Here is a 24799-nt window from a genome sequence, read left to right as displayed (position 1 = left end):
TGAACGTTTCCAATTTTAAAAATCCCACGCCTCAGTCAAGCACTTGAATGCAGCGGGAGTCGCTCCCAGGCAAGAGTCGCATGGGAGTGGGAGGTCCACAGAGGACCACAGAGGTCAAAATTCCTCATGCTCCTCTCCAGTAAGTGGTGGGAATCCACACGTTTGGCCTAAATGACCACAAAACGTTTTGGTTTTGTAGCCTTTCTTAGTAAGCTGTATAGTTTTTAGAGAACTTTTTAGGGAGTTTACTCTGGGGGGGAGCCATGCAGCGTGAGCTCCTATACAAGGTGTTGGTGATCGGGGACCTGGGCGTGGGCAAGACGTCCATCATCAAGCGCTACGTGCACCACATCTTCTCGCAACACTACCGCGCCACCATCGGCGTCGACTTCGCCCTCAAGGTGCTCCAGTGGGACCGGGATACCGTCGTCCGACTGCAGCTCTGGGACATTGCCGGTGAGGACCCACTAAAAATATCTACACAAGCAAAGTTAAGTCCACTTTTCACAGAACTGTCTTTTAAATAGGGAAATAGCACCGTACTATTTGGTACATCATAAAAACATTATTTATTATTTGGTCTGCTTCTTCTGGTGTGTACACCTTGGCCAGGATTTATGGCGGCAATCTGTTATATTGTGTGGCTAATGGAAATTTGTCATTTAAACGCTTTTTACATTTCTTTAAATAAAAAAATGGGCTGATTACTATAACGACATGAATTATATGACAACTGCCTAACTGCATGCTTTGCTATGTTGACCTGTAAATAAACTTGAGTTGAGTGTGAAACTGAATTGGTTTTAGCATGTTTTCCAATCACAAGGACATTGCTGACTAGAGCACACTAAAAGCAGATTATTGCACACAAAATTGTGTTCATTTACTGTATTTTCTACAACTATTATGGCAATCCTATCTCCATGGAAAAATTCAAGAAAAGACCGTGTGTGTGTGTGTGTGTGTGTGTGTGTGTGTGTGTGTGTGTATCACGGCCCCTCCCTATGCCTGTCATTTGTTGCCTGCTTGTGGAATGTGGCCAGCGACTCCCATGCGGAAAACGACACTCACATGATGCCTGCCGTGGAATCAAAACATGCCACTAACAAGCGTTTTTTTTTTTTTCTCTTTGTTGCCGTCATAAAAACGTAGGCAGGCTATGATTTAAGAAACAACTCATAGTGCAAATCTAACGCTAAATAAAGATCAACTGTTCTAGTCGGCTTGTCAATTTATCGCTGCATAGTCATAAATGTTATGTCGTAGGACAGGAGCGCTACGGCAACATGACACGCGTCTACTACCGAGAAGCGGTGGGAGCGCTGGTGGTCTTCGACAGCACGCGAGCGTCTACATTTGACGCTGTGCTCAAGTGGAAGGACGACCTGGACTCAAAGGCCAGTACCCTAATGTCAAAACGAGTCAAATTTGACTGGAACAGCACGCCCAAAGCCATGAAAGTGACATGAGGATATATTTTATACCTTCCAATCCTGTCTTTGTCCAAAGGTGACGCTGAGCCACGGGAAGCCGGTTCCCGCCGTGCTCTTGGCCAATAAAGCTGACCAAGCGTCATGCCTGCAACCCCGACTGGACGCCTTCTGCAGAGACAACGGTTTTGTCGGCTGGTTCCAGACCTCAGCCAAGGTATGCGTGTTGTGACAAGAGTGTAGCCCAATACTGTCCTAAAGTTAGTTGGCTCAAACTCACCTTTGACCTTAGAGAGCGGAGAGATGGCTTGATGATTTGCCCTACTTTAGGAAAACAGCAACATCGAAGAGGCCGCTCACTGCCTGGTGGAGCACATCCTGGACAACGAGGAGAGTCCCCCGACCGAGCGAGAGCCCGCCACGCTGCTCCTGTCGGGATACGCCAATGCCACCAAGGAGCACCTCAGCTGTTCGTCATGTCCCAAATGACGAGACACGTCCTGGCCAATCACAGACAAGCAGGAAGTGGATCAGGGACTATAGCAGTTCTAAAAAGAATCGATTCAGCATTGAAGTGAATGTGAAAAATATGAAACGTGTCTGCCTAAGTGGTAAATTATGTGAAAGTGTTGTTTTATAATGAGAGGAATGAACTATTAAACACATGTTCATGGCATGCTGATTCTGTTCAATCCCGTTTAAGCTTTGTGATGCAACACACGAGTAACTATTCACTCGATACGCCACATTGCACATGCAATCCAATCGACTTAATGCTGCTCTACTTATGTTGCCACCGTTGTTCTTTTGTCATTCGTGACGACTGCGAAAACACACCCACTGAACTTTTCATTAGGTACACCCGTGCAATCCCTTGAAATCTCTCTATTCGTCCGCCAGTTGACCGCATGTGAACCATGTTGCTAACCAAAACAGCAGCAACGTAAACAGCCTATCATAAGGACATAGATGTTTTTACAACATAATTTCATGTAAAATACTAAAAGGTAATGTACTTTTTTAAAATTTCATTTCAAAGGGGGCATGTGCAAAACTGACTATTTAAATGATCAAATATCACTCGAATATTTTTGAAAATTTGTCAGAAACTGAGCCCCCATATTGACTGTTATGTAACAGTTATGGATTATTAAATTAGCCAATGGAGGTGTTGAACATGTAACATTCATTTGCAGTCTGGATGTGGAGCAGTGAACCTATTTTGCAGTCATTGTAGGAAAAATTGTCATATCATGTTCAGTAAAAGCTCATTTGTTTTCCCATTTGTCCCTATTTCATTGGCCGGGTGCACTGAGGTGATGAAGAACCAGCTGGTGCCTTAAAAAAAGAATAAATCCTTTTTTTAATGTCTTCTGCTTTAAGATTCCCTCCCTTGACTCGAGAAGTGGCCCAATCTCAGTCTCCTTTTTTAGTCACCTGATTCATCGCACTGCCATTTTGCACACAAGTTTGACTGACACACGCACGCACGCGCACACGCGCATCACCAGCCTATGGGGCGACCTCTATAGAGGAATTCAGGCTTTTGTAAGAAGACCGGCTGCAGAAAGGGAACGTTGTTCATGCGGCGAGACATTGAGATTTGAGAGGACACGCGAGGAAGAAGTCTAAAAATGTCCTTTTGCTGTATTTTGACGGAGGCCAGTTGAATCATGGACGATTTTATGTTGAATTGGTGATTTATTTTTATTTTTTTAGCGAGCCTGATTCGCACTCTCATCAGCATCGGCTGAGGTGCGTTCAGGGACACTCGGGACGTTCCGGCGTTCAGCTTTGTTTCATTTACGCATCCGAATGCCTTCCTATTAAGGCGAAGGTAGTTTTGTTTCTTTTCTTTTTTTTCTTTTTTTAAGCGAACGTATGACTCGTCGCTGGTCATTGCCCTCTTCCTCCTTCTTCTCATCATCCTCCCCTCGCAGACACGGCCGATCCTCGCAGAGGGCATTGCCCACCACCTCCTCCCCTCCACTAAAGACATTTTGATCGTCCTCTACTACGACTCCCCCCCATCCCCGTCACCTCCTACAGGCTCCAGCCGAAGCCGCTCCTCCTCCACCATGTCCGGGCCGACTCTGACGGACCGGATCGCCGCCGCGCAGCACAGCATGAGCGGCTCGGCCATCAGCAAAGCCGTGTGCAAGGCCACGACGCACGAAGTGAGCGGACCCAAGAAGAAGCACCTTGACTGTAGGTGAAACCACACACACACACGCACGCACGCACAGAAAATGCCATCAGTGCACGCACGCTTCAGACAAAAAAACACGCCTTTTACCCTTCGTATTTCTCTTTTAATTACCCACTATTCATCCACTAAGTGTAATCTATGAGGCCTAAATGCAATATCATGAAATCCTGCAGCATTTCTCTTTCTTCACATTCAAGTTCACTGTCCACTGGTGCATTACTATCATTTATGCATGTGTGCGTATGTGTGTGTGGTGTCCTTATCTGCACACTACTAATTGCCTATGCATGCATTGGCGTGTGTGTGTGTGTGTGTGGGGGGGGGGGGGGGGGCACATATAGGGATCACTAGGTTAGAAGGCGTTTTTTGGCCCTGTAATAAATCAAGCGGAGTGCACAGGTAATATATCAAGCACGCATGCCTTAAAAAAAAAAAAAAAAGGTATAGGTAAGACAGTCTTTATTGTCATGAATTGAAATTTCATTAATCTGTCTGTATGGGGAAAAAAATGATGGTGTGTTTTTAATTATTCAAAATAATGAATGTGAAAACATCCATCCATCATCTGAATGGCTCATCCTCACGAGGGTCGCGGGAGCACTGGAGCCTGTCCCAGCTGACTTGGGGCAGTAGGCGGGGGACACCCTGAACTGGTTGCCAGCCAATCGCAGGGCACGCAATCAGGAAATAAAAAAAAAACGTTTTAAAATGTGTAAATAAAGCACATGCCGTTGTACTTTAGTGTATGTGCCTTTAAGGGGTGCGGCCTGGTGCGTGTTATCATATGACAACTCCTTGCGAGTGTTGTTATTTTATAAGTGTATGTATCCATCTTAACTGAAAGACATGCTTCAGTGATGCTGTTTGGGTCAGAAACATAGTTTAAATAGCAAATTACTTGGTGTGAGTGATTTAATTATCAAACACGACTTTCTTTTTATCTGGATGAGAAAATGGAGGCATACATTTGCTTGAGGCATTTACTTTTCCAAAAGACGTGACTGTTTAATTTGTCGTTTGCAGTTGACTTGTTTGTGTGTTAGCAATATTTAGTTAATTTTTTTTTTCTTGATGCAAAAAGGGAGGTGTCCGTTTTAGTGGGGGTGGTTATTTTGTCTCAAGGACATGATTTGGTAGGTGTGTGATTGGAAAAGGAAGGCATGTTTAATTCAATAAGGCGTTTATTCTAAGAAATATGATTGGATTAGTGCTGCTATTTTGGTTAGCAACACAGTCCAAATGGTGTCAGCAGTTAGCTATATTGTGAACTGTAATTGGAGTTACAGTTCGTCTCCTGAGGTCGGAAGGGATCTATTTGAGGGAGGCGTTTATTTGACTCATATGAATGGAAGCCCTGACGAGTAATTGAGACGGTCTCCATTTGACCGTATACTGTGATATATTGACATGAAAAATGGGGTAACTACACTTAAAGTTGTACCTCATGTTGTGTCCAGTGACATGATAGAAAAATCGAGTAAGTGATTTTTCTATTCTATCCGTAATGAAATGAACTGCTAATGTGAATCCACGTTCATTGGATTCAGTCCTTTATTGTTGTTTCGACCGCTAGCTTAGTGGCCCTGCAGTTACTAAACAACACAAGGCCATCCACCTTCAAAACAGTAAATGTCACCGCAGCCACAAGGAGCTTTTCAGAGGACGTTTCATCACCGGGGCGGCGTCCAAACGCTTCGAAAAATGGCGATTTTTCTGATTAAACGAGCCAGCAAGAGGCTACGTGAGCTTTTTGGCTTGTGATCTGACTAATTCTGACCATGAGAGGGTAGAGAAGCTTTAAGTAGGGACTGCACGCTTGGCTCAACGCACTCTTTTGTTTTCTCGTTTCCATTCGATGGGCTTTTAAGGTCAAGCAAGGACACGGGAAAGAGGTGTGTTTGCAATGAGGTGGCTGCGTGGGTTTGAGCCCCTCGACGGGCCGCCGTAGATCACGGTGAATGTAAAGGAAGCCCCCCGACGAGGCAGTCTTTGTGTCTTTGAGCAACAATTCATGAGACGAGTCTGCTCCCGCTCAGCTCGCCTCGTTAAATGGGATCATAAAGAGGAGACGCGTACTTGCTTCTGCTAAAGAATCGCTCTCGCCCGCAAATGGAACGGAATCAATGGGGATGAAAATAATGAGACGCTGGCTTCTTGTCGAGGGGGATTAAAAAAAAAAAAAACACACAACCTTTTGCTGCAGACGAAAGCAAACAATGCAGCGGAACGTTTTTTTTATTAACTGTACAAGCAATGTTCTGAGTAACAGTTTAATGTTCTTAATGGATGTACAAGGGTAAAAACCAGTAGCCGCTGTGGTAATGAAAAATAAACCAATGTTCCTGGAAGTACAGTGGACTAGTTGTTGCGCATCTCTGAATCTCGGCCCTGACTTTGCCATGTGATGATTGTGTGTTCCTCCGTGCTAACAAGGGCTCGCCACAACCCAAAACATTATGTTATATTCATTTTTTGCAGGGAAAAAAATACGCAAAAAAAACATGGCAAAATGTAAAACGCACAAGCGCAGAAAGAATGGAATTGTTAATGCCGTGTAATTGTGACAGAAAAACGCAACTCTGGATAAGGAATTGCAGTGTAGCTGGCAGTGGCTAGCACTCAGTCCCTTCAACTTAATTTTTAGTAGTATCTATTGTTATACATTTTGGGGATATATTTCACAAAAAGCCAAAGAAAATGCAAAACAAATGTAAAGGAATGAGTTACGGTTAGCAGCAATAAAACCTTTACAAACAAGTGACACGCATTCCGTTAGCGAGTTGGTGGCTAATTGCTTGCTAACAGAGAGGACTAGTTGCTAATGTTAGTGTAGCAGTCAAGTAAACTGGAATTAGCCACACAATCATCCCTAACTTCTAGTTTGTATCTTTGTCTGACACCACTTGTCAAAGGCCAGGAAGCTAGCACTAGATGCTAGTGTTAGCCATTAGCAACTACACTGGCCGGACGTCACTGTGGCTGGGCAATCTTTTTTACTTTTTGTGGGTTTTTTTTTATAGGAGAGTTCATCGTTTGTGTTTCCAAATCATGAGTTTTAGTGCATTCAAATATTGCATTGTGTATGTAAATTTAAATTTAGTCATGACCAAGGGACTTTTTTTTTTACAGTCCAGATGTTACGGGCCCACCCTCGCCAGGCCGGGTGACACATTGCACTAAAACTGTGATTCATTATTTTTGCTGCTCATTAAGCCAGTCAAAGCGGGCTCTCATTATCACCGCCTTTGGTGTCGTGACCTTGACAAAGAGATAGGAGCCGAGTGGGGCGGTCTCTGTGACTATTTAAACTATTTACAAAGCGTGGCGAATGATGAGCACGTCACGCCGAGTAAATGGGATTTCATTAAGCCGCGGCTGCTCATATGGGCGACAGAAGCGGGATTCGATGCGACTATGTCATCAAGCGCGGAGTGACCGCTCAGTGCACAGCGTGATACCGCGCATACAGCTCGATGTTCTCGTTTGAATGGATAAATCAAACGTTGATGTCGTGATTTGCATGTAAATAAATCATATAAAAATGACATTTGAAGAAGAAACATTATGTAAATGGGTTTTTTGTGGCTTGTACACAGACAAGAAGATGGGTGGATAGATTTGCTAGCATAGTGTGCTTTTCCGGATAAGCTAACAGTTAGCCTAGCTTCACTGACAAGGCGCAGTTTTAGGCGATCCCAAATCAGCGTCGAACACACGCATGACATTTGTATGAATATTAAAAGCATTTAACATTTATAATTATAGTCCAATTTCTGAACAGATGAAGGAAAATGGCTCTTAACAGGAAACACGCCACACCAGAGGATAATGGAGCAGGACAATCGTTCGGTGATATGACAATTGGGCCTTTGTAGACTTTGATCGTGAGAGGGGAAAATCCTTCGATTTGGCCCGATTGTCAGTTTTCAAGTGCCCACTTAAATACACCAGTGCATTTCTATACGGAGTCGAATCAGAATAAGCATGTTTCAGGCATTCATTCCGTCATTTTGCCTTTGCATACACATGCCGGATGGACGTCTCGAGAGGGCGAGACGTGAGGAGTCAGCTCGGGTTTTGTTTCCTTTTCATCTCCACGGGAGGGAGAAAAAAATGAGGTTAATTATTCATCGCAGGCCTATTCATTTCCTCACATTATGCGCAGAGGCATGTCGATTGAGTGCCGCCGCTAGATTGACTTTAGAGTGTAACTCTCCATCTTCTGCCGGGATTTTCTATTGACGAGAGCCTCCGAGTTACGGCCAGCCAATGAATTCGTCCTCCACCTGTACCTTGACTACTGTTAAACAATGATTCGCTCATCGATCTGTCGTCTTGTATTGAACCTCTATGGACGTATACATCAGCGCACTCCCCTCATAAACGACAGCTTTGGCACGCGACCCGTTTATCTCTTTCACGGTAGCTACCAGTATGTAAAGAGGTGGAGCTTAAAGGCTCGTAAATGTCAGCCGTGCTCATTTCCAGTACTCGTTAATCTTTGCGTGTCTATTCAACACTCCTTTGTTGTGATCGCAGACAATCCTGGTCACTTGCATACATGCTAGTGACTATTCACATTCATTCTATTGCACTGTATATATAAGCAGTTACTTATAACTGCTTACATCCACAGTTGCACATACTGCCACATGTGCCTCGACTGCAAAGTAGGCTGTTGTAAAATAAAGTCATTCTGATCTTTTGTATTCGACCACGCAGACCTGATCCACTGCACCAACGAGCTGAATGTCAGCATCCCTCACCTGGCGGACACGCTGCTGGAGCGCACGGCTAGCAACAGCTGGATCGTGGTCTTCAAGGCGCTTATCGCCACGCATCACCTCATGATGTACGGCAACGAGGTGAGGACGCTGAACGACACACACAAAAACACAAGTCAGTGGCCACCATAGGAATGGAACTGAAGCTCTCGTATAAAAGTAGAGCTCTGGCGTAGATCCTCGGTGCCAAGGACTATATTTCAATGACAGATATGCTATTGGAAATAATGTCACACGGCAGGGTTAATGAATGCAGATATTGTATTTGCTGGTGCAAGACTTTGAGTGCATTGGGGCCAATTTGACATAGCGAGTCTTTTATTAGGTCCACATCCTTAAAAGTCATTCAGAAGAGTTGAGGTCTTTATGTGGACAAATGATACCTCTCGCTCATAAACTCCTGTCTGCGACAGACGTAACGACGTGGAACACGAGCACGTCGTCGACTCTTCCCTCTCCTCTTTTCTCTCTCTTCCCCCCCCCAGAGACTGATGCAGTACGTCGCCTCCAGAAACACGCTCTTCAACCTCAACAACTTTCTAGATAAGGCCGCGCTACAAGGTGATTTATGACCCCCCCCCCCCCCCTTTGACTCAGCAGAGCTGTTCTGGCCATTGAATGACTTCCTGTCTCTTCCCGGCACTGTAACGCTGGCGATAAGTCTGCGGCAACAAAAATATTGGGACACCTAATCAATCACTATTTGGTTCGATTTTAGTGGGGTACACAAAAACTGAGTGCTGTGCTTGGATGACTTAACTAATACAAATACAACTCCCCCACCCCTCCCTTCAGGATACAACATGTCCACCTTCATCAGACGCTACAGTCGCTACCTGAACGAAAAAGCCATGTCGTTCCGGTTAGCGGCGGTGGACTTCACCAAGATGAAGCGAGGGTAATACACTCAATTACCGTAAACATAAGCCCAATAATGACCGCGTGCATCTTCGTTAGTTAGATCATTAGCTTGCTAGTTGCTAGCTCCGCCCCCCCGGTTGTTAAGGTAACAAAAGCTGTACTTGGAATTGTTGTTAAAATAGAAGAGGCGGGGTCAGCAGTGGATCATTTGCATAAGATAGGACTACCCCTTCAAACTAGGCAATGTCACCTTTAATTGTGATAGTATGTAAACCGGGTGCAAGCTAACGCGTGTCCGCGTTTGTTACCAGGGTCGACGGCGTGATGCGCACCATGAACACGGATAAGCTGATTAAGACGCTGCCGATCATTCAGAACCAGCTGGACGCACTGCTGGATTTCCAGGTAGCACCTAAGACAAAACAGCAGGCATCATCCATCATCAGGTGCGGTATTCGGCTTCACTAAAGCGTGCACTCCGACCTGCAGCCCAACTCCAACGAGCTGAGCAACGGCGTCATCAACACTGCCTTCATGCTGCTCTTCAAAGACTCCATACGGTTGTTTGCCGCGTACAACGAGGGCGTCATCAACATGCTGGGTGAAAAGTACACACAGTCAACACGTAGACATTGGACAATTGTGTCCTACCTGAGCCAAGGTGGAACATTTCTAAATATGTCTGTCCTAATGAGATAGTCCTAAATCATGGGCGGGGGGATTGCACAACATGTCTCTTTTATTATTGACATGGTGTAACTGTGCTCATTTTGTGACCCTCCCTACGCAGAGAAGTACTTTGACATGAAGAAGAACCAGTGCAAAGAGGCGCTGGAGCTCTACAAGACCTTCCTCAACAGGATGACCAAACTGTCCGAGTTTCTCAAAGTGGCCGAGGTAACGTTTGGGACGGGGCGGGGTCCTCCGAGGTAGGCTATAAGGAGCGCGGGGACGGACGAGGACGAGAGGGCGGGAATGGACGCCGGTTTAGAATTCTTTTTTTTCCTTCAGGATATTTATCTACCAGGTGAATCATAAGAACATTAAGATAACCTGGAAGTCACAGGGAGAGAGTTATCGGGTCAGCTAGTAACAGCTGAGTCAGAGGGACAATAGCACTGAGCGTCCACTGGAGGACGCCCTGGAGCGCTGCCTGTTTCAAAAGCCTGCACTGCATGCCCAAGCCTCTTTGACCTTTCTATCCTTCTGTCTTCTCTTTCTTTGGTAACTTAGCTAGTCCTTGCGCTTAGAAGGCATCCTCACCGCTTGCTTTTTTGCTCCCATTTCGGAAGTCGGTTTGAGAAGTAGACTAACGTTGACTTGAAGGAGCCAATCATGTCTTAACTTCAACGTGTGTGTATGCGTGTGTGTATGTTCCTTCCCTCCTCTTTGCGTTCAAAGTCAACATTAGTTGATGTCACGTGACCTGTTGTCTCGCCTTGCAGCATTCATTTTAAATAGCGTGTATGTGCACATGTATTTGTGTGTATGTGCGTGTGTGTGTATTTAGGTGTTTGTAGGCGTGTGCATGCGCCCTCCCCCCCTCCCCCCCGTGTTGTCTTCTATTTGTTTCAGCCTCTGCATGGAGTAATGAATGCTCGGGTTTGATTCTTCTTTCTCCCTCCTCCTCCTCTTCCTCCTCCGCACACCTTTATCCCTCCATACCCTCTTTAAAAAAAAACAACAACCCTGCAGTCTGTTTGCTCTACTCCTGGTTTTGTTACGACATTTGGTTCATTTTTATTTTGCCTCCCTCCCTCCTTCCTCCCATTCCCCCTCTCCTCCCCCCTCCTTTTTTGTGACACAGCAAGTTGGGATAGATCAGGGCGACAGCCCCGATCTCACACAGGTCAGTCCACATCTCATCACAAGCCGCCAATCGAGCAGCGTCGAAAAATCCATCCGGTCGATCCCATAACGCTTCATTCTAAAGCGCTCCCGTTCCCTACTCACCCTACAGACCTGCCCACACTGCAGCTGGCCCTCTCTCTTCATCACTTCGCCTTCCACGTCTCCTTTTTTTCTCCCCCTTTACATTTCAACTTACTTCTAGAGAGAAGAGAAAGCACAAAAAAAGGCACAATTTACACAAACAAGCGACAAATCATTTCAAAGAAAATTACATTCTCTTTGTGGTTTGAAGCAACATTTTTTAAGCTGGCTTCTTTTTTTTTTTTTTTTCATCTGTCAGATACACCATTTGGGCAAAAGTATTTTTGTATTAAAAAGATTTAATATTTATTATAAATATTTCCATGCCATTCTATTGTATATTTATCTAAACTTTTTTTGCAATTTCTGTATGCACAACTTAACACGCGTGATTTGGTGGCTCGGTAAATAAGCACAAAAGCGTCCGGAATGTCTTGAAAGGTTGGTGAACTAAGTTTGACCATGTGATGTGTCCCAGTAAGCCAACAAAAAAATGTAATGTCAACTAAATTCAATGAATGATTTGTTTTGGGAAAAAAAAAAAATTGCAGTCATCGCTTTAAAATGCAAACATTGGGCGTCTCAATACTTTTGGCCATATGGTGTATTCCTCCATAAGCGGGGTTTTTGAGATGTTAGGATTAAAGACGCCATGTTTTTTTTTTTTTTTTTTTCTTCTTCTTCGTTAAACAACACACTCAAAGAGAACAACTGAGTCCATTAGAGAATCAGGTCACTTTGCATTAGCTGTGGGGAGAGCAGCGAATGGTTTAATGATGTAGGTTTTCCGCAAATACGCCTTGGACAGGCGCACATAATGTCCTCATCAGCACTGCATATCACAGCCAAAAGCCTTTACGGATTTCTTTTTCGTTTGGACAAATTGGGAAGTGATTAATTTTTAAAGCACCCCGCCGTGTTTGTAGTGCTTATGAAGACCTTATACGCGCCTATTCAACGACACGCCTCGACTGAGCACTAGAAATTGTATGTGTCTGTTTTTACTTTGAAACTTCCATAGCGTATTCTCTGGAGAAGGACATCCAGAATTCACGTTACTGTCTTTTTCCCCCTTTCCCCTTTTAAAAATAAGTATACAAGACATTTTTTTCTTTGCCTGTTGTGTCTGAATATGTGTACACTGTGATGAAATGAAAATTCAAAAAAGTTTGGAGGAAAAAGATCACAGTATGCTCAGTATGCATACCTGTTTTTTTTTTCCCTCTCCAGACGTTTTCATTTCAGAGTTAGCTTCCTTGGTTTTCCGTGCTGTCAAATTGCTGCACTTTCCTCAATGAAAGAGCAAATTGGATTGGATTGGATTTGACAGTGGAATCCAAGGGGTAACTCTTGATGTTCTGGACTGTGATTTGTGTGGTGCTTGTGTTGATTATAAAGGACCTTGGTGCTGGCAGTCTGCATGGATCAGAGGTGTGATAGTTGTGGATCTGCATGATGGAGCTGATCTGTGCATGCCGGACAACCAAACCTGATGAAAGCATAAAAAAAAAAAAAAAAAAAAGAGCTGTCGTAGAGTAGATCCGTTTTTCAATTTGAGGGAAATGTGCTGCTTTGTGTGTGTGGGTGATGAGCAGGATGATGAGAAACAGGAGTGATAATGTCCCACTTTTAAAACCACTTTGCTGAGAATTCTAATATCTGCTTCCCAACGTTCAACCTCCTTCCTCCTCAGGCTCCCAACTCACTCCTGGAGGCTCTGGAGCAACATCTAGCTTCTCTGGAAGGCCGGAAGCTCAAAGACCTCTCCACTGCCAGCAGGTACGATTGCGGATTTAGATTTAAAATTATGTCTCAGAGTATAGATGGGGGGGGGGGGGGGGGGGGGGGGGGCATTTTCATTTTAGTTACAATCTCACCCACGGGACAAATTGTGGTGCTACTGTAATGTGTTTTATGTACGTGTGTGTTACCATAGCACTCTGTCCAGCACGGTGTCGTCCCTCTCCAGTACCGGGATCTCCCTCAGTCGAATGGATGACAAGACAGACGACAACAGACTGCAGCAACACAAGGTGAGAAATGTTTCACATTAGCTTTCCCTCGATTAGCATGCACACAATAGCCACCGCATCGCCATTTTGTACGTGCAGGACGACGGTCATAAGATGATCGATATCCAGACGCCCAACGCGTCGCCCGGCACCCAATCGGTGGGCAGTGCCAACAGCAGCGGGGGAGCCACGGACCTGTTCTCCAGCTCGCCCCTTGTAGCCGTCAACAACCAGTGAGTTCTTATGAGAAGAAATACGTCAACTTCTCAGTTTAGAATTCATGCATTGAACATTAGATCAGCAGTGGCGGGGGTAGAGCGGCGGCACTGGGGGCAGAATAAATAAGCCACCAGATGCCAGACTAGATAATTTAGCTTTTTGTGTCTTTTTTGCAGTGTGCCAAACTTGACCGGTGAGCTGTTCACCTTGCAGCCCCACTTTGCCCCCCTTCAGACCACACACACTGTGCCCAACAACAACGCCTGGGGAGGTACAATGCAGATGTACAGTCCAAAAACGACAACAACAGAATTCTTTTCTGATAACAACCGTGGCGACTTTCTTAGGTGACTTGCTCAAGCCGATCCCGCCCACTCAGATTCACAACCCCGGAGCCCCGCTGCACTCTGGGAAGATGCTCCCCAGCGATTTGGACTCTTCATTAGCCAACCTCGTCGGGAGTGAGTATTAGCCTGATGGCTTTACATAGAGGTTACTTACTTGGAGCTAATTTGCTTTACTCCTCATAGACTTGCAATTTGGGGGGACGCAAGCCAAAAGGTGAGGTGGCGGGGCCGGCAGACTGCTTTTTAATCATCCGTGGGTCTCTTAAGTGCATGTTTGTGTGCAACAGGCCTGAGCTGCAGTGGAGTCAGCTGGTGGAGAAGAAGCCGACAGGGGGGAGTGGCTGGCAGACCAAAACTATGTGCACCAGCACAAACTGGACTCACTCGCCTCATCCCATGGCTCCGGCTCCCATGCCTGTCCCTCAGATGGTAACGCGCAACGGCCATGTTAAGAAATTACATGTATTTAAACCAACGTTAGGATCATTTGTCGGTATAATCTTTCAGAGGTATCTGACAATGCAGCTTTTTGCTGATTTTGATTGCAAGAAAGGAAAATTACGATTTGTAGGGTCCAAAATAACATTGTTTTTGTTTTGTCTCCGAAGAATGGAGTGATCTACACCGGCTATGTAAGTACCCAAGGCACTTCATCAATCCATGTTATGCATCTGCCTTTATATTAAGAGATTTAAACGGGGGGTTGTTATCTTTCCTTACAGGCTCCAGCTCCAGTAGCTTTTCCTATGACAACCCCCCAAGTGCCTGTCTATGGAATGGTAACACAATGAATCAACTCTGTATGATCTGACATGATGTACTTTTAACCTTTTTTTTTTTTTTCCTGCAATCTGTAAGCAGCTCCCCCCTCAAATGAGCCATCACATGGGGGGTGTTCCCATGATGCCCCCGCAGCCTGTTATGTACAACCAGCCGGTCCTGAGACCCACTAATCCCTTCGGACCCATCCCGGGGACGCAGGTACTGAACAGTGACACAGTAGCAAAGATACCTCACAATCGTAAGATTCGACCTTCAACCAGGAACGACCGTAATGAACTGCTTAACATTTGATAAGTTGTTGATGAACTCGCTCACCCTCAATTCATCACCATCCTTTTACTGCAGATGCACTTCATGTAGAGACGCCGCTGTAACCATGGCAGCAGAGCTGAGAGCGCCACAGAGGAAGACAACAGAAGGATGGCGAAGGAAGAGAAGAGGGGACACATAGGGAGGAAAAAAACAACCAACGCACATCCCTCCTCGCTTCCCAAACCCTGTGCCAACCGGTCCCCCCAAAAATAACCGCCCAGAGGCGCCAGAAGCTTAGCACCCGATATTCCACTCACACCTCACATCCTTTGATTTGCCGAAAACGACCTGTGATGACGCTACGGCCGCTGAAGCTGCTCCATCGCCACCTCCTGACCCGATTTCCCCACCAGTTAGACCTCCAATTCGACCCTCCCTGTCCTGGAGTTAAACAAACGGGATGGTATGCTGACACTTTACTCCATGTGACCTTTGCCAAGGTTGTGCGTGTATGTGTGTGTCCCGCGCAGGAGATTTTTATCGTCTTGTACCGATTGGGTCAACCATCAACCTGATGTCGGATAGCGTCAGATTTTTGTAAACGTTTTTACATGTCGGTGTTCCGCATCATTGTTTTGTAGCCAAATTTGTTCTCGTTTGCCAACTATACATACGACTAACTTGGTGTGGGAGTGGGGTGGGTGGGGCATGCTTGTGTGTGTGTGTGTGTGTGTGTGCGTGTGTGTGTATGAGTTCTCTTTTGGTACCTAATGTCAGGACCGTGTTTTCCAACTGCACTGGAACTGCTGTCAAAAATCTCACTGAGCCACACCCAGGAATTGCAAAATGTGGATGTAATCAAAAAGCTTTTACTACTTGCTCTTCATTTTGTGGCAGTGCAATATCATGCAAAAATTATGATTTTAGTTTTGTGGTGTTGTGCTAGTCATGCCGACAACAGAATTATGTACAGTAACAGTTTTTATGTACACAAATGCACTGAGCGCCAATTCAATGGTCTCCCATGCCAAATGATCAAAGACCCCCCAAGTGATGTGATGAAATGATGTCCTTACTGATATGAAGAAAAAAGGCTGACATTTATGCATAGGATGTGCAAAGGTCAACAAGACATGGCTAACGTTTGTCAATCACTGTTACGAGGTGTCTGTAAAGTTCCAAGACTGGTGTCACATGTATTTCAAATCCAAACGAAAGATTTTCCTCTTTGAGATAACCCCACTGGCAGAGCTAGAGGGGGGGAACCGCAGGGGCACTGCCTCCCCCTCACTTGAATTATGCTTGGACCTTTTAGTTATTTTCAGATTTATTCTGGAATTTGAGTTTTTTAATAAATCAGTCGTGACACCTGTCCTGGAGCTTTCCGGACACACTTAGAATGTTTCTCTTTCGGTATGTGGTGTCAAGACCATGTTTGCCAACGGCACTGACAAAAAAAGCACTGAGCCAGGAATTGCAAAATTTGGATGTAATCTAAACTCTGGTACTATTTGAAGAGTTTCTGCTCTACGGTTGTGCAATATCATGTAAAAAAAAAAAAAAATTCACGTCGTATCCCTCATGTCCGCATTAGGATTATGTACAGTAACGCTCTTTTTATAAAGACGAATGCACGGAGCTCCAGTTAGACTGTCTCCGATCCAAAAAAGGTCAAAGGCACCCAAGGGTGCGCAATGATGTCCTTTCTGATACCGAGGAAGTGTTTTAACACTGCAGAGAAACGAGACAAGGGTAATTACCGTGGCATCGAAGACAGGCTCATTAGCGTAGCGTTAACATTGACGCGCAGGACGTCTAAAGGTCAGCGAGATACGTCGAACGTCTGTCGATCGGGGCCCTCGCCGACGATAGACGAGTTCAGACAGCCCGAGACGAAAGGCTGTAACGAGACGTTAAATGTGAACGAGGTCATGAGCAATCATCGTTATAGCACAAAAATCTTTTGACTGCACAAAAACATAGAACTAAAACTCATTGCTGGGATGTACAGTACAGTCGAACGGGGCAATAATCAATCAGCGGTTGTTTTTCTACACGTGCTCGGAACGCACCTCGGGTTGGAGGCGTCGAGGTGGGAAAAGGTGCGTGCAACACAACGGTCTGAAGGTGGCTCAAGGAACTCTGCAACGACAACACAAAATCCTTGAAGTCGACATCCTTGCAAAGTGAGACTGAAAAAAACTGACATTTGGACAAAATTTATTTTCTCTCGATTTCATCACTGTGTTCCAGGGGCTTATTTTTCTCAGTCGAGCGCCGACTGGTTGTCCTCTGTATATAGGCGATGCTGTTCATGTATGTTTTTAGACGTGTTTGGATGACGTACTGTATGTGAGACCGATGTATTGCCGTGTCTGTGTTTGAATGGTGGTGTTTTTCAAGGTGTCATAGTCGGGAGGGGGGGAGGGGCTGTTGGGATTTAGGGGTCGATGTTACGTCACGTTTGTTTGTGTGGAGGAAAAGGGGGTCTGAGTTCAACTATCACAACTGGTCTACACACCAAGAGTGTCTTCATCAAGGAAGAGGGCAGGACAGGGTCTGCCTTCTTTGAAACAGGAACTTTTTTTTTGCACCAAAGTCATCATCAAAAGCGCAGCTTTCTTCTAAGTCAACGGAAGAGCAGAACTCGAAACATATCTTATTTTAGTGTGTTTGCTTATTTTGGGAGATGAAAGTTTTTTGCGTTGTTTTGCATGATTGTCGTCTTTTTATTGGCTTGTGTGCCCGGTAAAAGCATGACCATGGTGAGAACCTTCACTTGATTTTTTTTGTTGTTCTTTTTTTTAAACTTCCCATGAATTGACATTCATAAATCAACAGTTTTACAACGTAAGGGGGTCTGTAACGGTTTGAAGGCCGCCTTGCATGCCGAAATGCAAACCACGTAAGTAAACCCACAAAGAACTTCAACCCCAGTTACAGTCTTTGTAAAACTCCATGAATGTCAATTGTTACCCCCCAGTCCCCATTGTAGCTAGCCGGACATTGCGGTCTTTATTAAAGCCTTGCTATTTTCCAATGTTTGTGTGTTTGAACGCTCGCTCTTTTTTCATACTAATGCCAGCAGCAGCAGCAGCACGTGGAGGTTTTTGCGGATGAAAGTCAAAGTACTGTAATACGTGTGTTGAGTCTGGTCCACATTGTGCGGTGTATCTTAACGTGTTTTGCCCAGTCTCGTCCTGTCTGTTTGCCCATCGGCTGATATTAAAATGTTCCCTGTCCCTCTCGGCCCTGATTACGTCAAAGCAGGGCGAGATGCACGAGAAGCCTCAACTTTTACTTTCGCAGTTTTAAGCAAAGGTCATAGGAGCGTACGGAACCTTTGCACATAGCAGGTCATACAAGTGAACAGATCCTTTGCACACAGTTCAAACACGGCAGGTCATGCAAGTGTACAGATCTCAATGGGCCTCTATAAATTTTATTTTTGTAACAGATTACCTTGTCAGGTTTATGCTCTCGTTCCTTTGCTCTGCCATTTCCTGAAAGAGAGACAAGAGCTACGAGTCTGTTAGCTGGAGAACACGGCAAGTGTTTTACAAATGATAACTCCCTCAGAAACCAGGGCAAAAAAAATTGGACTTCACGTAATCCCGGAAATATAGATACAATGTCGATTTGTTCATTAGAGGTTTTCCACAGCGTGATAAATGCGACGACACACTGTAAAATGTTCACCCATAGAAATTGTAGCGCTAGAAGAAAAAAAAAATCATTAACAGCATTGGCATAAATCAAAGGACAGACGTGGCTAGTTTGAGCTCTAGGAAGGAATTTTTTCAGGTTGAAATTCACTTCTTTAACAGTTGGGTTTTTTTTGCATAACAGGAGTCTACCAAAACCAGCATGAAAGAAATGTCACAAGACAATGTACATGTAGTTTTCATGCTGCTTTGTCAATTGAAGAACATTGATGTCCTAGAATTCTTACCTCAGTATAAATAAGCATCTGTGTAGACTGCTTTGACTGTCTCCATTGACATTTCCATCTGTTTGTGAGGGCATGAAACTCAATTTTACTCCCTTCTCATTTGCATAAAAAAAATTACTTGGCAGGTTTGAAACAAGAGCTGATGTATTTGGAAGGTAATGGAATAAAACGTCATCTAATGCTTTAACTGTCAAGTTTTATTTTTTGGGGGGGCGGGGGGGGGACTCGTAACGCACTAAAGAAAGCATCCACACAAGTAAAGATAGACCGTTGATTTTTTTTTTTTATTGATAATTAAACATTTCAAAAGAACACGGGACAAAATGTCATTTAAAAGAAAACAAAACCTCATACAGGTTGAGAGTGGCATTGATAATTGTCGCGGTGACGATTGAGAGGGGGACTTGAGGGCGAGTCGAGCTTTGAACCAGCAACCGATCCTGCGCCAGCTTGGTGTCGGCCTCTCTATTGGGGGGAGGGGGCTTGCGGTGTGACCTTCAAAACAAGGCACTTAACCCTAATGTGGCCACAGTGGAGTGGGGGAAAGAAAAAAAAAAAGGAAAACCTAGCGAGGTGACCTCAGCTATCGATGATGCGCCTGCTTCAACACTGTCTTCGAAGATCATACATGTATGGTCTTCAAGGGAGGAAATGTATGAGGATGATTTTGGCAGAAGGGGACAGGGGCAAAAAAACAAAACAGAACATCCAAAAGGGCGAAACTGAGGTGAGGAATTTCCTGAAAACAGATCCGGACGTCGGCGTGTGTGCGTCAGAATGTCTGCAAAACCGTGTGACGCGTGTTTTTTCGGGGCGGCCGGGGCAGGAGTGTGTGGTCTGAGTGTTTACCTTAGTGGGGAGGGGCCACCCCCCATCGTCCACAGCGGTTTTCGGGGGGGCCTAACGCTGCCGTTTTCCCCCATCCCGCGCTACAGCGGCGCGTGGCGTACGTCCAGGGCAAGGGCTCAGACTTTGGCTCCCTCCCACTCTAGCTGCAATAATCAGCAAGAGGAAGAAGGTGGCTGGAGCAGCAGCAACAACATGGCATGCAACTAACAACATGGAGAAGCTGGAATATTGTGGCATGTGTGCGCGTGAGTGAGACTAGCGCTCGAGTAGTGAGCGACGATTTGAGCTAAAGATGTGGATTGGGATTATTCATATGTGGAATCCAAATATAGAGATGTTTGTGTGCTTTCCCAGGGGACTAAAAAGCCATATAGATTCTTGTATGGTTCTGCTCAGATTTCACTCATCTGACTTCATATCAACAAGTAAATCTCAATTCAAACAAAATCATTCCCAAATTTAGGAAACCCTGCACTAATTTAATCCGTGGAACATCGTATGCCGCCTAAAAATTTTCACCTGCTTCTATACAAACTTGTTGTACAACTCAGCATCCATCCCCCTCCCATCTCTCCAATTTCGCAGCTGCTCAAAGTGTTAAAAGAAGGCTAGAAATATTTACATACTCTTCAAACAAAACCTATGTCAGGTATTAAAAGTAGCTTTGAAGTGTTACTAGAGAATGTCGGAACACAATTGGGCAAAATTGAGCTTTGGCTTATTGAATTGTCGAAACATACAAAAAAAAAAATCTACGTATCTACAGCCTGAGAAAATATCTAAAATATGATTAAATATTGACTCAAGAAGAAACAAATGATTTTGACCCCCAATACTGGAACTATGCAACGTAACAGTGAGGCTGGAAAGCTTTGAACGAGTTGACTGAGCTCCGAGGCCACCGTTACAATGCTGGAGTTACTCCTGATAAAAACATCTTGAAAACTGGCAGGTCTCCTGGGTTCAAAGACAGACAGAATCTGTGCCTCACATTTGCGCTCAAGATTACATAACTGCCAAGACAAAACCTTATTCAATGGTGCCTCTTCAAAAACTCTAGGGTGTCGTTTTTTGTTTTTTTTTAAAGTTTGGATGGCATTCACTGTTAGGTGGAATTCCAGCCAGATAGGGACGCGCTTAGCCAAAATGCTCCACTCAAATCACAACCTTACTGCCTGCGTTACTTCTCCCTTAAGCTGCTCCTTAGCCAAGTACTCATGTTCACACACACACCGATCTACAGAATGGAAGGTGTGTGTGCATGTGTGTGGGTGGGTGTGTGTGGGTGGGTGTGTTGGAGGAAGGGGGGCGGGACTATCGATACGGGGGTTCTGGCGTGTTGTAAGGGTAATCATTGCGCTGGGGCGTGGGTTGCCCGTGTGCGGCTGTCTGCTCATACGGTGAGGATGCGGAGTAGCTTCCCGCTGCTGCGTAAGCTCCGGATGTATCGTACGCTCCCGCCGCCCCGTAGCCTCCCGATGCATCGTAGGCGGCCGAGGCGTCGTAGCTGCCGGAGTAGCTCTGCGACGTGTTGTAATTGGAGGGGGGTTCGTAGGTGCCCGGGGGTCCATAGTCTTGGGTGGCCGAGTAAGCCGGCGCCGCCGTGTACGTGCCGGGGGGCGGCGGGGCCGGGTCGGAGGGATCTGTGGAGGCCGGTGGAGGAGGGGGCGGAGGAGGATTGGTGTAGGCGTACTGGAGGTACTGGTACTGCTGCTGGTACTGCTGCTGGTACTGTTGGTACTGATGCATCTGCTGGTAATATTCTGAGTAGGACCTGCAGTTACAATTCAAGATGGATGCATCACAAAGAAGCAAGGAAACACTGGCTGTAAGAGCTGATGATCCCTGCAAAGCTTTTTTTTGTGATTCAATCATTTGAGTTATTTGATTAATTGCTGAAGCCACACAGGAAACACAGAATGCAGATCGGTCGGCTGGTTGTTCACCTTGCGACAGGATCGGCCCCTTCAGCAGGTCCAGTGGCGGGGTCTTCAGCGACCCCGGGCGGCGTCGGCAGGAGAGCTCGGCGTTTGGTGCGATTTTGAGCAAAGGAACCGGGAGACGGGTCCGGAAGCAAAGGCGTCCGGTTCCCTCTGATCGGGCTGCGGTCCCGCTCTGTTTCTGGACTGCCCGTGGTTGTCGTCGTCGTTGTATTGGTAGCTGCTGTTGTTGTTTTTCTCCCTGCCTGCTGCTCGGCCAGAACCTGAACCAAAGAGGGGGGAAAAAGCACACACTTAAACCCCCCCCAAAAACATGCACGATGTGATTATCTGTAGTTACTAAATCTAAAGACCTTCTGTCCCTCCTGGAAAAACTTGGCTCTTGCAGCCTCAAAAAGTGTTGTTGGGTCCGGCCCGCTTTGAACCTCGTAGTCCTCTGCGGCGGTTGGAGCAGGAATGTGATTGGCCATGTCCTGATACACCTGGTCAGCGACAGATCCGTACACCTGACTAGCGAGAGCCCCATATATGACACCGTCTGCGCCTTTAGAACTTGTAATGCCTTTCAGGGCAGCATATGTGGGATCGAAGGATGTGGTGTTGTAAAACGAGTTATGGACGCTTTGTTGAACCTGCAGAGAGAGAAAATGGGAAAATGGAAAGTATGTGTTAAGGGATGCTCCACTCACCACGGTATCAGCAACAACTAACATTTCAAATCAATGTTGACTTTTTGAAATTGTGAATGATTTTTTTAAATAAAGCATTTCATCCCTAATATTCACATACTTGTATTGGAAGTCCAGCAGCGGCTGCTGCAGCTGCTGCGAGCACAGCAGCGTGGCTCTGGTGATGCTCCATGGAGCCTGCTGGCCGAGGAAGGAGACCCTCTCTACCACCTGGAAACAAGAAAGGAGCGGGTAGCATGTTGACGTCATGCTAAATCTTTACAAAAAAAAAAAAAGAAAAGAAAAACATACCGACTGAGTTCCCAGACGACATAAGCTGGTTGACTAAAGGTTGAGCTTTGGAGAGCTCTACAGCCAGCTGACGGCCCTTGAAAATGGTCCCATTGAGTGCGTCGATGGCTGCCATGGCCTCCTCTTTCCTTTCCATATGTACAAATGCATAGCCCACATTTGAACATAATCGGGCTGTAGAGGACAGAGAATGCTGTTGAGTTATCAGAAGAAAACTGGTCGTGATGATTTCCACTGCATGTCTGAGGCATAGTCACACATTTTTTTCATAATTTCCTCCCATGGCAATTGTGTTACTTGAACCAAGCAGTGTACAACCCACCGTAACATTTACACAAACATAAAAAAAAAGCACATTTAATTGGCTACACACCATACTGACACTCGTGAGGTGTATTTATTTGCATTTGAGTGATTGAGAATGTCACCTTTGACTTTGTCACAATCTAAAACTCTCCCGAATGTTGAGAAGAGGCCGTGCAGGTCATCGGCAGAGCATGTGGCGCTCAAGTTTCCCACAAACACTTTGGTGGAGTTGGGGGGACGTGCGCGTGACTCCTCCACCACAAGGGGCCTGCCTCGGTACTCCTTGCCATCAAGATACCGTATGGCCCTGTCGGGGGGAGGTGAGGGGGGATTAAACAACCAGCATTTGAGGGAATATTCCACTGTGATCATACCTGTCCGCAGCACCTTCTCCCTTCAGGGTAACAAAGGCATATTGTCTGAGCAAGGAGCAGGTGTTGATTTCCCCGTAAGGAGCAAAGAGTTTATTGATCTCATCTTGAGTCGCATCTAGAGGAAGGTTTCCCACAAACAACTTGACGTTGTCGCCACTCATCTCTGTAACAAGCAGGCATCTGCAAGAAAAAGTGATATAGGTTTCAGCATTGTGGGAATTCTGAATTAATCACCTAAGGGATGCCCGTTATGTTGATCACATTGGTGATGTCAGTAAAGCCAGGTCAACCAATCCAACATCTTTTCTGAGAGACAAGTTAGCATGTGTGTTCGACAGTGCCAACAACTACAAAATTCAAATTAACTACTGAATTGTCCAAATTTATTAACTTATAAAAACAATATGTGGATGCGCTCGACCAAGGAAGAAGCAGAAAACCTACCACATCAATACAGAATGTGTATTTACAATATTGGTTTAACTTATGTGCAATCAAACTTAAGCACAATGTCTTATGATAATACTGAATATATTTTATAAATTTAGCGCTACGAGAGTTGCCCATGATGGCCGTACTTGGAGACCCCTGTACAGGTAAATTTTTAACCTGGCACTTAGCAACAACAACAAAAAGTTTGAGATCCACTTCATTTGACTAAAGCTGATGACTGTCTGTTTTATTTGACTATTACAACTATGACGTCTATCACTATTACTGCCGCGTGAAATTATTTTAAAAGGTACTCAAGGTTCAATCGGAGCGAATTGACTTGGCTAACAGGTACATTAGCTGAGCAAATAAACCTGCTAGCTGCTTCACGTCATTGAAAAAAAAAACGTGGACCAAATATACTGTTAACTGGGTGCACACACTGAAAAACCCTAGTTGTGTCAAATTGGAAAACTAAACATTGGAATATCACGAAGTAAGGCCAGTGACGCGTCGGCTGGAAACGACATCTTGCAGAATGTGGCTGATGCTACTAGCTAAGCTAGCGTAGTTCTGCTCGCGATATAACAACGTGAGAGAGGACTACATGAAGCCTCTTTCACGTGTTTACCCTAACCGGAATCACAGAAGTGATATAACAACTCGGGATTCCACGAGCAAACTCCGCGGTGTCACAATTTCAAACAAAAAATGCGGGGAATAACAACGATTTGAGCTTAGCATTTAGCTGAAGAACTCCTTACCCAACGCGGTTCCCGGAGCTGTAGTTCAAATTGCATATCCGGCTCAATATTCTTTAGATCGGCAGGGGGCGCACTTTCCCCTCAATACAGGATCCCAGTGACGTATTTATCAATTATACAAATGAATTAAAAATAACATTTAAAATAAAATAAATCATATGTAATACAAATAATATTATATGTCATTAGTTGACAAAACAAGTTTTAAAAAACGTGTTTAACGCCAATTTTTTTATCTTGGAAACGGAGTGCTTTGACGTCACAACTAGAGTAAGAAACATGTTTTAAGATACATTATCTTTATCTTTATCTCAAACCGTTGATTACGTTAATGTAGTCATTCTGCATTTCATTATCACTATTAATTATTTTA

General features: G+C 45.1%; 3 protein-coding genes across 13 annotated transcripts; 2 read left to right on the top strand and 1 right to left on the bottom strand.

Moving 5' to 3' along the window:
• The first annotated feature begins 263 nt into the window (after nt 1–263).
• Nucleotides 264–2106, top strand: rab38c (RAB38c, member of RAS oncogene family). The gene is made up of 4 exons (XM_049742014.1): nt 264–456; nt 1267–1397; nt 1510–1647; nt 1761–2106. The coding sequence occupies exons 1-4, from the start codon at nt 264–266 to the stop codon at nt 1917–1919; spliced, it is 621 nt and encodes a 206-aa protein (XP_049597971.1). The 3' UTR covers nt 1920–2106.
• A 1387-nt stretch (nt 2107–3493) lies between these two features.
• LOC125981919 (phosphatidylinositol-binding clathrin assembly protein) lies at nt 3494–18968 on the top strand. 4 transcript variants are annotated; one of them, XM_049742001.1, is made up of 19 exons: nt 3494–3638; nt 8362–8504; nt 8909–8984; nt 9219–9321; nt 9596–9689; nt 9774–9885; nt 10075–10181; nt 11092–11133; nt 12910–12995; nt 13165–13249; nt 13328–13461; nt 13624–13718; nt 13795–13908; nt 13978–14008; nt 14082–14223; nt 14403–14426; nt 14517–14573; nt 14656–14775; nt 14923–18968. In XM_049742001.1, exons 1-19 carry the CDS (start codon nt 3509–3511, stop codon nt 14935–14937), a joined length of 1710 nt encoding a protein of 569 aa, XP_049597958.1. In that variant the 5' UTR covers nt 3494–3508; the 3' UTR covers nt 14938–18968. The 4 variants fall into 4 exon arrangements, with proteins under 4 accessions (XP_049597958.1, XP_049597957.1, XP_049597960.1 ...); XM_049742000.1 differs by having other exon boundaries at nt 13153–13249; XM_049742003.1 differs by lacking the exon at nt 11092–11133.
• Nucleotides 16102–24488, bottom strand: rbm14a (RNA binding motif protein 14a). Of its 8 annotated transcripts, XR_011088235.1 has the most exons (11): nt 24427–24488; nt 23231–23410; nt 22979–23163; nt 22551–22724; nt 22360–22469; nt 21924–22202; nt 21577–21833; nt 19631–21404; nt 18782–18839; nt 18292–18332; nt 16102–16971 (listed from the first exon to the last, which is right to left on the bottom strand). XR_011088235.1 is itself a non-coding variant. In XM_068653221.1 (9 exons), the coding sequence occupies exons 2-9, from the start codon at nt 23389–23391 to the stop codon at nt 19770–19772; spliced, it is 1545 nt and encodes a 514-aa protein (XP_068509322.1). In that variant the 5' UTR covers nt 23392–23410; nt 24427–24488; the 3' UTR covers nt 19047–19769. The 8 variants fall into 8 exon arrangements, 2 of the variants coding, with proteins under 2 accessions (XP_068509322.1, XP_049597962.1); XR_011088233.1 differs by having other exon boundaries at nt 16102–18332; XR_011088236.1 differs by lacking the exon at nt 18782–18839.
• Between the last annotated feature and the right edge of the window lie 311 nt (nt 24489–24799).

The sequence above is a fragment of the Syngnathus scovelli genome, chromosome 15, assembly GCF_024217435.2.
Source record: "Syngnathus scovelli strain Florida chromosome 15, RoL_Ssco_1.2, whole genome shotgun sequence".
NCBI lineage: Eukaryota > Metazoa > Chordata > Actinopteri > Syngnathiformes > Syngnathidae > Syngnathus > Syngnathus scovelli.
This window is presented reverse-complemented; position numbering and strand designations above follow the sequence as displayed.